This window comes from Kryptolebias marmoratus, linkage group LG12, assembly GCF_001649575.2.
Source record: "Kryptolebias marmoratus isolate JLee-2015 linkage group LG12, ASM164957v2, whole genome shotgun sequence".
Classification (NCBI taxonomy): domain Eukaryota; kingdom Metazoa; phylum Chordata; class Actinopteri; order Cyprinodontiformes; family Rivulidae; genus Kryptolebias; species Kryptolebias marmoratus.
This window is the reverse complement of record NC_051441.1, coordinates 1012475-1023735: the sequence shown is the minus strand read 5'-3', so window position 1 is coordinate 1023735 and position 11261 is coordinate 1012475. Positions and strand designations below refer to the sequence as shown.

General features: G+C 47.2%; 3 protein-coding genes and 1 long non-coding RNA gene across 5 annotated transcripts in view; 2 read left to right on the top strand and 2 right to left on the bottom strand.

Moving 5' to 3' along the window:
* The window catches only part of crhr1 (corticotropin releasing hormone receptor 1), an 18131-nt gene extending 16941 nt beyond the window's left edge, over nt 1-1190 (bottom strand). The window contains exon 1 of the mRNA XM_037978781.1: nt 821-1190. Within this exon, the coding sequence (XP_037834709.1) occupies nt 821-844 (24 nt within the window). The 5' untranslated portion in view covers nt 845-1190. The remainder of the gene's footprint in view (nt 1-820) is intronic.
* Nucleotides 1191-3009: 1819 nt separating this feature from the next.
* On the top strand, nt 3010-6112 carry LOC108229135 (aquaporin-1). Its single transcript, XM_037978777.1, is given in 5 exon segments — nt 3010-3428; nt 4414-4890; nt 4893-5083; nt 5158-5238; nt 5312-6112. Coding segments are annotated over 4 exon segments (909 nt in total). The 5' UTR covers nt 3010-3428; nt 4414-4418; the 3' UTR covers nt 5477-6112.
* On the bottom strand, nt 4774-9157 carry LOC112450096. The gene is made up of 4 exons (XR_005233869.1): nt 9047-9157; nt 6253-6374; nt 4960-5081; nt 4774-4881 (listed from the first exon to the last, which is right to left on the bottom strand). It is a non-coding gene; the product is annotated as an uncharacterized LOC112450096 (long non-coding RNA).
* syngr1a (synaptogyrin 1a) lies at nt 6924-10144 on the top strand. Of its 2 annotated transcripts, none has more exons than XM_017404800.3 (4): nt 6924-7350; nt 8310-8547; nt 8633-8778; nt 9796-10144. In XM_017404800.3, exons 1-4 carry the CDS (start codon nt 7249-7251, stop codon nt 9871-9873), a joined length of 564 nt encoding a protein of 187 aa, XP_017260289.1. In that variant the 5' UTR covers nt 6924-7248; the 3' UTR covers nt 9874-10144. The 2 variants fall into 2 exon arrangements, with proteins under 2 accessions (XP_017260289.1, XP_037834707.1); XM_037978779.1 differs by lacking the exon at nt 9796-10144 and adding an exon at nt 9060-9201 and having other exon boundaries at nt 6937-7350.
* Nucleotides 10145-11261: the final 1117 nt, after the last annotated feature.

Below are 11261 nucleotides of genomic sequence, written 5' to 3'. Positions count from 1 at the left end.
GAGGTTCTGTCCATGGATCTGAATCGGAGGTTCTGTCCGTGGATCTGAATCTGAGGTTCTGTCCGTGGCTCTGAATCTGTTTGATGTTTCTGTCTTTGTGTGTTTCCTGAGGAGTTCTGAGGAGTCAGTAACCTGTTTGGTTCTGGGTCCAAACTGAACCACTGCCTTTTTTTTACTTTAAACATTCACAGCACCGACTCCAGTCTCAGGCGAGTCCAAACGGGCCCAATGCTCAAACAGAACCTCTGAGGAACCCAGTGATGAAACAGATCAGAACTTCTCTGGGTTTTCTTTTGTTATGAAAGTCCCAGAACCAACAACAGGTTCAAGTTCTGGTTCTGCAGCCTTCATCCAGACGAGTTCAACCACAACAGAAAAAGGGTTCTGTTGCTTTGGTTCTGAGTGAGTTTGGACAGATTCAGATAAACCCAGAACCACTCAGAACCCACGTAGATACCAGTCAGAACTCTGACGGTACCAAACCGAACCCAGGAAGTACCGGATCTGTACCGGTTGGGTTCAGTGTGGATTTTTAGGTTCTGGTTCGAATCTTCAGCTTCTGTTGATGTTGTTTCTGAGGTTCTGGTTCTGATCCAGTTGACTCATCCCAAACCGTAAATCTGATGTATCCCTAACTGCGCGCGCACGTCCTTCAAGCTGCCGCACAGCAGGACTTCAACTGGACCCAGAACCGATTGCTGACTCTAAAACCGAGTTCTGGTCCTCACAAACCATGAGATCCTATCGGAACCGTCCGGACCGGACAGTAAAAACAACACGTGCACGCGCACACGCCCTCAGCTGCGCGCTCTCGTCTTACCTGACTCAGGACTTTTCGCTCCATCTCTCCACGGGAGCGCGCGCTCAGGCACGCGGCGGGTATCCCGTTCAGAACCTGGTCCCGTGCGCTCTGGTCCGATTCAGGTCCCACCTCATGTCGGTCGAACCGGGGCAGAACCAGCTGACAGATCCGCACCAGAAGGACGAAGAGCTGAACCGAACAGAACCGGGCCGGGTTCGATCCAACTCAGCTGAGACGGAGACGCGGGCGGCTCTGACTCGGGTCTGTCCTGGTCCCGGTCCCGGTCTTGGTCCTGGTCAAGGTTCGTCCTGGTTCGGGTCCGTCATGAATCATGGATGTGCGCGCGGTTTCACTACGGGAACCGAAGAGAGGAGCAGCGCGTGCAGCCGGTGAGGAGGAGGAGGAGGAGCGCGAGCCAATCAGAGGAGGGAGTGGGTCACTCAACACCCAGATCCAATCAGAACCAACCAGAACCAATCCAGGTTCAGAACCAGGTGGCTCCTGGGTCAAACTTTCAGGTTTATATCAAGAACTGATCAGTTATCAAGACAGAATCTGATTGGATAAAAACAAAAATATCACGTGACTGTGTTGAGCTTCATGAGCTGCATCACTCTCACCTCCCACCTGTCTCTCACCTGTCTCACATTTAAATATAATGACAAAAAGCATTTTGTATTGAAGATATTTCTATGTGTGTGTGTGTGTGTTACTGTGTGTGTGTATACACAAATTACCTACATGCCCCCCCACCCTCCCCCCAACACACACACAGTTTTGCCAGAACCCGATAAATGCTGAGTCAGCAGAAACCCTGATTATGTTACACAGAGCTGAAGGACGACCCAGTGTGTCCATCTCTCTGTGTGTGTGTGTGAGGGTGTGTGTGTGTGTGCGCGCGTGTGTGAGGGTGTGTGTGTGTGTGTGTTGTAGCATCAAGAACAATGAAGTCCTCTCAGACTCAACTCAGGTTCTGACTTCCTGGATTTGACTTCATGTGAATTTACAGTCATACTAAAAAATAAAATAAAATAAAAGTCATCATTCTTCACTTTTAAGTTTTTCTGTTTCAGGACATTAAACTTATTTGATCATCAGAAGATTTTAAATCAAATAAATCCAACCTCAGATGAACAAAAACACACAACAGACTCCACCATGTCAGCATTTATTAAACAGAACCAGACAGTTACAGCTGGGTGGTTCCCTGCTGAGGATCAGAGGTTTTTATGTCTCTACATGTATCAGAACTAAAAGCCTCACCAGGTTTTATTCTGTCTTTAAATTCCCGCACCGTGCAGGTTCCTGTTCGTGTGTTCAAACAGCAGAGACAGAAGGTGACGAAGGCTGATAAATTTAGGTGTAACAGAAGAATCCCATCATGCTCCGGTGGACGGATCAGCTCCTCTCAGGGTTGGGTTACTTTATGCCTGAATGTTGCTTCAGAAATATTAGAAAGCTCTAATGGACGGGTTGAGGTGAGCCGCTGACATCTGGGACACTTCTTCTCACTGCTCCTCTTCATCCTGAAATGTCAGCCAATCAGAGAGCAGAATCTGTCACACTCCTCTCAGGTAGCAGAGTGAAGGACGCTGAAAGTTACTGACCTGTTTAAAGTTTGTCTCTGTGTTAAGACAGCGCAGGAGGACACAGCGAGTCTGTTCTTCCACAGAGAGGCAGCAGCTGGAGCAGGCTGGATGATGAAGATCATCTCCTCATCTTCAGGCCTGTGGTCACCAACACTGAGAAACATCCTCACATTTCTGCACCAAGACTCTACAGCTTCAACTCCATTTGTCTGTTAGAATCTGAACCATCAGTGATCCGGAGACCTTCAGTCCCGCTCTCAGTTCTGCTGCTTTAGGCTGAGACTGCTGGAGGACAAACTGTCCACATTTCGTCCCTCTGTCTTTTTTTAACTTATGGGTATTGTTGTAAAAACAGAGTTTAGTTCTTTCAGCTCATATATGAAGATAAAACTGAGCTGATCAACCAGTCGTCTGATTTTTCCTGATTAAATCTGTGAACTTGTTTCTTCCCAACAACTGACAGCCAGTGAAGCAGCTAATCATGATGCTGCTGCCACCGTGCTTCACCTCTGAGAGGTTTCAGTTTTCAGGTTAGGAATAATTAAGGTTCTTACCAATGAACTTCAGGGATGTTTTATTTTGAAAAGCAGCAGCTTCCTGTCTTTGGACATGCACGACCCAGGTTCTGGTTCCAGTTCAACGCAGGTTTTAGGACCCAGTTTGAGTTTGTTCCACAGAGTCATGTTATTAGCAAACATCTGATCTTCACAAACAGGAGTTAAAGTCCAGTTTCTGATCAGACGGACTCTGCAGGTTTAAACACGGAGCTCAGCACCTACCTGACCTGAAGGTGAGAACAGATTCCACAAACAGGTGCATCAACACACTTATCTGTTTGCTCCTGCAGGATGTGAAGGATCGAGTTTCCTCCAAAGAAAAAACCTCAGAGTGTCTGTCTGCTGAAACACCACCTGTGTGCTGAGACCACCCACCCGTACATCACCTGGATTTTATAAAAGACAGACAGCTGGTCAGAAACAGACGGGGACACGTCTCTAACCTTCAGCAGCACAGATCTACCTCTCTGGGACTGACGGGTAAGTTCTGGTTTTATAGCAGCTTTCAGGTGTCTCCTTCTAAGCTGATCTACAGAAATGATGATTTAATCTCCTGCAGATTTCTTAGGTTTTTAAAGAGTTTCTAATTGTTTCAGAAGCTTTATTCTATTGGAAGATTAACAAAAAATCCAGAAGAATCATTTTATATAAATTACAGATTAATTTGAATGTCACTGACTGAAATAAGTGTTTGATCTCCAAACAAAACACGACTTGGAACCTGATGGAGAAACTTCTGTCAGTGAGATGGTTCTTATACTTGGTCTCCAGGTTTGCACACGTCTCAAAGGGGATTTTAGCCCACTCCATTTTACAGAAACTCTCTAACTCCTTCAGGTTTCTTGGCTGGTTGTTGGACACTCAAAGCTTCGGTTCCTCCCCAGATGTTCCACAGGGCTGAGGTCTGGAGAATGGCTCAGTGGAACCGGCTCCCTGAATGTTTTGGCTCAGTGTCATCCTTGGAGCCTCTTCAGCGTTCTGGATGAGGGAAGAAAGTTCTGGTCCAAGATTTTATGGCACATGGCCTCATCCACTGGCTCCTCAGGGTGGTGAAGTCAACCTGATTGTCTTGTTGTCCTCTCCAGCCTCATACTGTCTGTCCCCTGATGTCCTTTGACAGATCTGTGGTCTGATCTATGCTGGTAGAGGTTGGAGCAGAAGAAACTAACTCTTTGGACAGATGGACTTTAAACTCAAGCCGAGATTAGGAGAGTCTGCAGCTGATTGATTGTAGGGGATCAAATACTTGTTTCAGTCAATAAGTTGCAAATTAATCTGTAACTTTGCTGAAAACTGTTTTTTTTCTGGATTTTTAGCTGATATTTTGTTTCTCTCCATTAAAATGAAACTGCCAAAAAAATTGAGACAGTTTATTTCTTAGTAAGTGAGTCAAGTCATAAAATCAGCAGGAAATCAAAGAATTAATCCTCTCCCTGTATGAGATGTTCTGCTGATCTGGTTCCAGCTCTGATGATGATCGTCTCTCGTTGTCTTCGTCTCATCCTGCGTGATGTCCTCGCTCCATCCTGCTTACATCACTTCCTGTTGGAGTTTGTAGGCACCACCCTCTTCCTGTCTGCCAGCCTATCAGCTGTTTTAATAAAACCCGACCTGAGACCAGCTGCCAATCTGACCAATCAGAGCCATCCATCTTTGGGCCCATATCCATCTGGACTGGTGCCTGAATGTCCCCTGCAGGTAGTCCTGGTCTTTGGTCTGTCTGTTGCCATGGCAGCGCTCTGTGTGGGTGGGGCAGTTCACCTGAACCCAGCAGTTTCCATAGCAATGGCTTTGACCCTGAGGATCCGCCTGTGGAGGGCGGTGCTGTATGTGATTGGTCAGCTGTTGGGGGGCGTGGCCTCTGCAGGACTGCTGATGGGGCTGACCGGAGACTTGTCGCCAGCTGTAAACCAGGTGAGTGTTACTCTGAGTCCTGAAAGCCAATCAGAGAGCAGCGTTATCATGTTTGTGTTCAGGTGTCTTCTGGAGTCCAGCTGCACCAGGCGGTTACCGTGGAAACGCTCATCACCCTCCAGCTCGTCCTGGTTGTCCTGAAGACCACAGACATCTCTCTGCCGGCAGCAGCAGGTCCTCTGTTGGTTGGTCTGGCTGTCAGTCTGGGTCACCTGGTGGCTGTAAGTCCCACCCACCATTCAGAAAAAGCAACAAACTGTTGAGCAGCACACCTGTGACCTGTGTTCTCTCCCAGGTAGGGGCCACTGGTTGTGGAATGAACCCTGCCAGGTCCTTCGGTCCAGCTCTCGTCACACTGGACTTCAGAAACCACTGGGTCAGTACACACACACACACACACACACACACACACACTCAGACTGAGCTCTGATTGGTTGCCTCCTCTGCAGGTGTTCTGGGCGGGGCCTGCTCTGGGGGCGTGTCTTGCTGCCCTCCTGAACGACCTGTTGCTGCGACCACGTTGGCGTTGTCCCAAAGACTGGTGGGCGAAGCTAAAGCAGCTGTATGAACTGACAGACAAGCAGCAGGAGAGGGCGCTGTCACCGCTGCCGTAACGCATCACCTGACCAAACGACACGGCTGTGATGTCATCGCGGTACCTGCTGCTATGAAAAACCTGAGCAGCAGTCAGTTTGTTTGAAATGTTCTGATGTTACAAACTGATTCTGATCAATAAAATCCATCTCCTGCTGTTTTTATCCACGACCTTTGACCTGTGCTGTTCCTCACACCGTCACTGATAAACTCTGCGACCTTTGACCTGTGCTGTTCCTCACACCGTCACTGATAAACACTATGACCGGTGCATTTGGTTCTGATGGTTCTGGGTTCTGATGGATGGTCTTTTTCATGATGTTCCTGAACTCATCACTGACAGGAAACTCCAAAAATAAAAGCCCAGAGAAATAGATCAGGCTTTTATTTTTACCTTCCATTGACAGGCAACAGCACCTCAGACTCCTGACCGGCTGTCAATCATCTGTCAGTACACACACACACACACACACACACACACAGATGATGGTGATGATGTTTTTGTATGTTTTCCTACAAACCTCCTACCTGACCTATGACCTTCTGCTCCTGTGATGTCATCAGTGACCCATTAAAGGCCCAGTCGGGTTCTCCTTAATAAATTTATCATGGAATGTAGAAATAAATCAAACTGAACTGAAATAAATTGGTGTGAATGTAATTACTGACTGTGTCCACTGGAGGGCAGCGTTTCCCCTCCACATTATTAAACATTAATGTTTTTATTGAACACGTCCCTGCTGGCATCATTGTGGTTAAATACAATTATATTAACAAGAATAACTATTTTACCCACCTGTTTGCCACTAGAGGGAGACAAACCAGCATCTCTGAAGAGTTTTCTTCCCTCAGAGACCAAAGACCTGAGTTCCTTCAGAGCTTCAGCAGCAAACAGGAAGAGGATTTCAACAGCAGCATCTGTAAATAAGTTTTTTTTTAATAAATTAAGATATGGGTCTGTTTTGTGGTTTAATGTTTACATGGAGTCTCAAATGACCATCATAGTCCTACAGCAGAGGTGTAGGTATCAGTTTCTATCAGCAGGTGACAGAGTCGGGCTATTTACTGAGATGAACTTTGGTTTGAACCTATATTTGATTTGCTCAAACTGAAAAACCTACAGGAAGCCAATTCCGCATTTTTCAAGAGTATAAGTGGAATTTTCTAAAACTGTAGTATCTGTTTGTAATAATGTGATTGAAAATATCTCTAAGATGAATTCTGACTGTTAAGAATATTACTGTGATGAGGAGAGATGCTGTTATTGAAATTTAAAACACTAAAGAGACAGAAGTGTGATTTGATTATATGATAAAACAGCTTGCCATACATTGGGCCACTCAAGCAAACAAACAGGCAGACCTGAGCATACAAAAAACCCATTGTTGTTTATTGTTTGTTTAATTTAATGTGCATGTGGTGAACTTCTCCTTATAGCCCCGCCTCCTTCGCTCTGATTGGGTAACTGTCCCCTCTCTCTGATGAATGTTTGTGTTATTAAAGCTGGCAGGATCCGCAGCCTGTGAGACAAAGCTGAGGGAGGTAAAACCTGAAGGCCTGTGAGTGAGGATGAGGAGGATTAGTCCAGATTACACAACAGTTTATAACAGCAGAGAAAGAGAAGAAGAAGAAGAAGAGAGCTCACAACAGGACAGAGATACACACTCCCTAACTGGGCCCAACGGGACCAGGTTGTCAGAACCGACTCTAACTGGTGTGAGGTGGAGGAGGAAGACGAGGAGGAGGAGAGGTGAACTGCTGTGAGCTGGCCCGGGCTCAGCGGGCGGTCTGGATGGACGGGTTCCAGGCGTACGGGGCGGGGAAGGCCGGCGGCGCCTTCGATCCTCTGACCTTCATCAGGCAGCCTCAGACCGTGCTGAGGATCTTCTGCTGGGTGAGTCTCAGGATGTCCACCTGTTTGGGTCCAAAGCCTCACGGCTCCTCTGGGGTCTGAGGAAGAACTGGCTGCAAAGATGAAATAACCTTTTCCAGGTTTAAGCAGCTGGAATCATTGTTCTTCAGGTTGGATGATGACGGACGGTTTGTGTAACTTCAGCCTGAGCTGCTGTGTGACTGTGACCCAGTTCTGGTTCTGGTTTGTTCAGCAGCTGTGTGAGTGTGATCGGGTCATGAGACCAGCTGGAACATTCCTGGGGCTCAGCTGCAGACTCACCAAACAAAAGTTCGTTGTTTGGCTGTGATCGGGTCAGAAAACAAACGCCAACAGAACTCTGACGGGTCAGTTCCCTGAATGTGTGCTCAGCTCAGTCACAAACAAACAGGAAGCGTTTGGCAGGAATTTAGATGGAAATCGTTTGATAAGTTCAGATAAAACTTAATCTACAGTTTTTGTGACATCATGTGACTGCAGAGCTTCAGTCTGAGGTCAGGTGACTGCGGTCACACCATCATTCTGCTGGGAACATGACAGAAGAAGAAGAAGAAGGTTTGTTTTCCAGCTTTCCTGATAAAATCTGGTTTCCTCAGCAGCAGAAGATGAAAGCAGTCTCTGGATGAAATTCTGGAGCAAAGACTGATGGGAAGCAGTTGTAATAATCAGGAACAAACACAAAATGTCCAGAAACACAACTCACCAACAATATTCATCAGAACAAAAGTTCCAGCAGCATCCAAACCTGAGAAAAGATCTTGACTTTAATGATAAATTAGAAGACTAGCTTATGATGCAGACCCCAACCACCACCTCCTCCTCCCTGTAGGGGTCTCCACAGCAAATCATCTGCCTCCATCTACCAGCATCCTCCACTGTCCCACCAACCCTCTGCAGATCCTTCACTCCATCCATGATCTCCATATTCCCCATCCTTTGAGATATCGTTCCTTTGTCTCCAGGTCTTCTCCATCGTGGTCCTGGGCTGCATTGCTAACGAAGGTTACATTAACCGACCTGAGGCGGTGGAGGAGTTCTGCATCTTCAACCAGAACCAGAATGCCTGTAACTACGCCGTCGCCGTGGGAATGCTGGGTTTCCTCTGCAGTGCCGGTTTCCTGGCGTTGGATGTTTACTTTCCTCAGATCAGTGGAGTGAAGGACAGGAAAAAGGCCGTCATGGCCGACATCGTGGTGTCAGGTGAGCGTCACCATGCCTTGTTTTGCACCTTACCTGTTCAGGTGTTAATCCCCACCTGTAACGTGTGTTTTTCATGTCTCTGCAGCTCTCTGGTCTCTCATCTGGTTCGTGGGTTTCTGTTTTCTGGCCAATCAGTGGCAGGTTTCTAAACCGGAGTACAACCCTCTAAACGAAGGCGCCGACGCTGCCAGAGCCACCATAGTCTTCTGCTTCTTCTCTGTCTTCACCTGGGTACGTGCCTGCTGCCCCCTGCTGGTCACGCTGCAGTGGCACGGCATTGTTCAGGGTTTGTGGACAGATGTTTCACTCAGACACAAGCTCGACCCTGAAGCATTTATTTAGTCACATGTTGTTCCTTTCCAAATAATCACGTTACACATAAAATATTTGACATGCTTCATCTGACACGTGTCTTTTATCTGTGTTTGTGTGTTTGTGTTACGGATTTGTGCTTTTGTTGGGTGACCTGCTGTGTTTGTGTTGCGTGTTGTTGTGTTACCTGTTGTGTGTAGGGAGGGCTCGCCCTGCTGTCCTTGGAGCGTCTGAAGAAAGTCTCTTATGAAGAAGAATACAACAAACTCTTCAGTCCTCCTCTTGCCTAAAACACAAACGCACCTTAACGTCACCTTTCTCCTGCAGCCAATCAAAGAAGAGTGCTTTCTTCAGCCCATTTCCTGAACTCTGATTGGTCACTCTAAGTGCCTGTCAACCAAAGTGCCTTCTGGTTTCCACGGTAACAAAGTGATGCTGATTACACAACATCCAGCTTGAATGAGCTTAAGTTTGGCTTGATTGTGACTTTGCTCTGCTGCTCAGGGTCAGGTTGTACGCTGAGTAATCATTCCACCCTGGAAAACCAACGGTTTAAATAAATTATTAAATAATATGACATTTCTGTCCATGATGAGTGGACTGTAACCTGGTTCACCTGCTGAGTGCTTCAGACCTGTGAAGGTGACATCCATCATTTCTGACTCTGTAACGTCGGTTCATGCTCTCTCTGTGCCTGATGTTTCCTGTGTTCTGACTCTGTAACGTCGGTTCATGCTCTCTCTGTGCCTGATGTTTCCTGTGTTCTGATGTAAGATGATGATGTAACAGATCACCTGAACACCTTGTCAGTCAGGTATCAGGTATGAAGTCAGTAGAATATTAAATTAAACCTGGTGGAAGACGTGGGTTAGATCACTTCAATCAGCATTTTTTGCGGACCAACCCAACCAATGATTTCTTCTGTCATTAATTCAGGTCTGTCAGACCCAGCTCCTGTCCACCGACTCAGATAGTCCAGGTAATCAACCAGAACCGAGCCCCGAAAGCCTGTGAAACCAAAAGGGGGAGGCCCATACCAACGCTGTCAGAGTGTTGAACTCTGCCTATCTTGATCCTGGTTCTTCTTCAGCTGGTCCTGAACACGTCTTCCTCCTTCTGTCTGAACTCCAGATCTGTTTCCTGTCCCAAGGTCTCCAGGTGCTGCTGACCATGTTAGACAAACTGCAGCAGCTTTACTCAGAAAGCTTTAAAGATCTCTTTTATCTGTTGTTATTCCCTTATGAGCTCTTAAATAAACATCTGTGAGTTAAAATGTTGATTTTTTTTTCACATATTCACACAAGATTCTGTGTTTCCACTGTATAATTTCCAGCAGACATGCTGGGACTTCATTCTGTCAGCAGGTTTTCATGAATGTGTTTTTCTTACCAGGACCTGAGATGTTTTCAACACCACCACCAGGGGGCACTGTCCCCCACTGAAGCTCAAGGTTCAACAAAGACAAAAGGACAGAATCAAACAGCAGTGTGTGTTTGTTGTAAAACCACCAACATGAACCAAAGTCCCATCCTGTGGTCCGCTCTGAGACCTGGGTCCAACACACTGCTGCCGGTCAGTTCCTCCAGAACTTCAACCACAGCTGCCCCCACGGCCCAGCAGTCCCAGTCACCTGAAGTCCACGCCCACCTGCTGCTCATCTTCCAATCATCTCTCAGTATCTGACTGAATGAAGCTCAGACCCAGATCCACTTCTTCACACTGGTCTGATCCTGCTTTGATTTGTTAGGGGTCCTGCTCTCTTTCATGTTTGAGATGTTCTCCTGGTTTAAATGAGTGATCCACCTCAGCAGATCAACACGTTCTGCTGCAACCCGTTAATGAGCCGTTCATTTCAAACCAGGAGTGCTGAAGCAGAAACATCTAAAATCTTTAGGACATTGAGGCCCAGGGGACCAGGATTGAGCTCATGATCTCCTCTGCTGGGACCTGCTTCATAAATCCAGTAACTTCTAACAGCAGCTTTTAGTCTGATTCATGATCATGTGTTGGTGGTCCAGTAAAGACCGACGAGGCTCAAACGAACCTTAGGGCCTTTTGGCCCAGGTCTAGGGCTAGGTTCTCCTCAGGGTTTAGGGGTTTAGGGCCTTTTGGCCCAGGGCTAGGGTTAGGGTCTTCTCAGGGTAAAAGGGGTTAGGGCCTTTTGGCCCAGGGCTAGGGTTAGGGTCTCCTCAAGGTTTAGGGCTTTAGGGCCTTTTGGCCCAGGGCTAGGGTTAGGGTCTTCTCAGGGTAGAAGGGGTGAGGGCCTTTTGGCCCAGGGAAAGGGTTAGGGTCTCCTTAGGGTTGAGGGGGTTAGGGCCTTTTGGCCCAGGGCTAGGGTTAGGGTCTCCTTAGGGTTGAGGGGGTTAGGGCCTTTTGGCCCAGGGCTAGGGTTAGGGTCTCCT

What these genes read in the sequence shown, in the direction of transcription:
- syngr1a (XM_037978779.1), top strand. Translation starts at nt 7,249, where the DNA reads ATGGACGGGTTCCAGGCGTACGGGGCGGGGAAGGCCGGCGGCGCCTTC. An exon ending in TGCTGAGGATCTTCTGCTGG is followed by an intron (nt 7,351 to 8,309) that starts GTGAGTCTCAGG and finishes CTTTGTCTCCAG; the next exon opens with GTCTTCTCCATCGTGGTCCT. An exon ending in GGCCGACATCGTGGTGTCAG is followed by an intron (nt 8,548 to 8,632) that starts GTGAGCGTCACC and finishes ATGTCTCTGCAG; the next exon opens with CTCTCTGGTCTCTCATCTGG.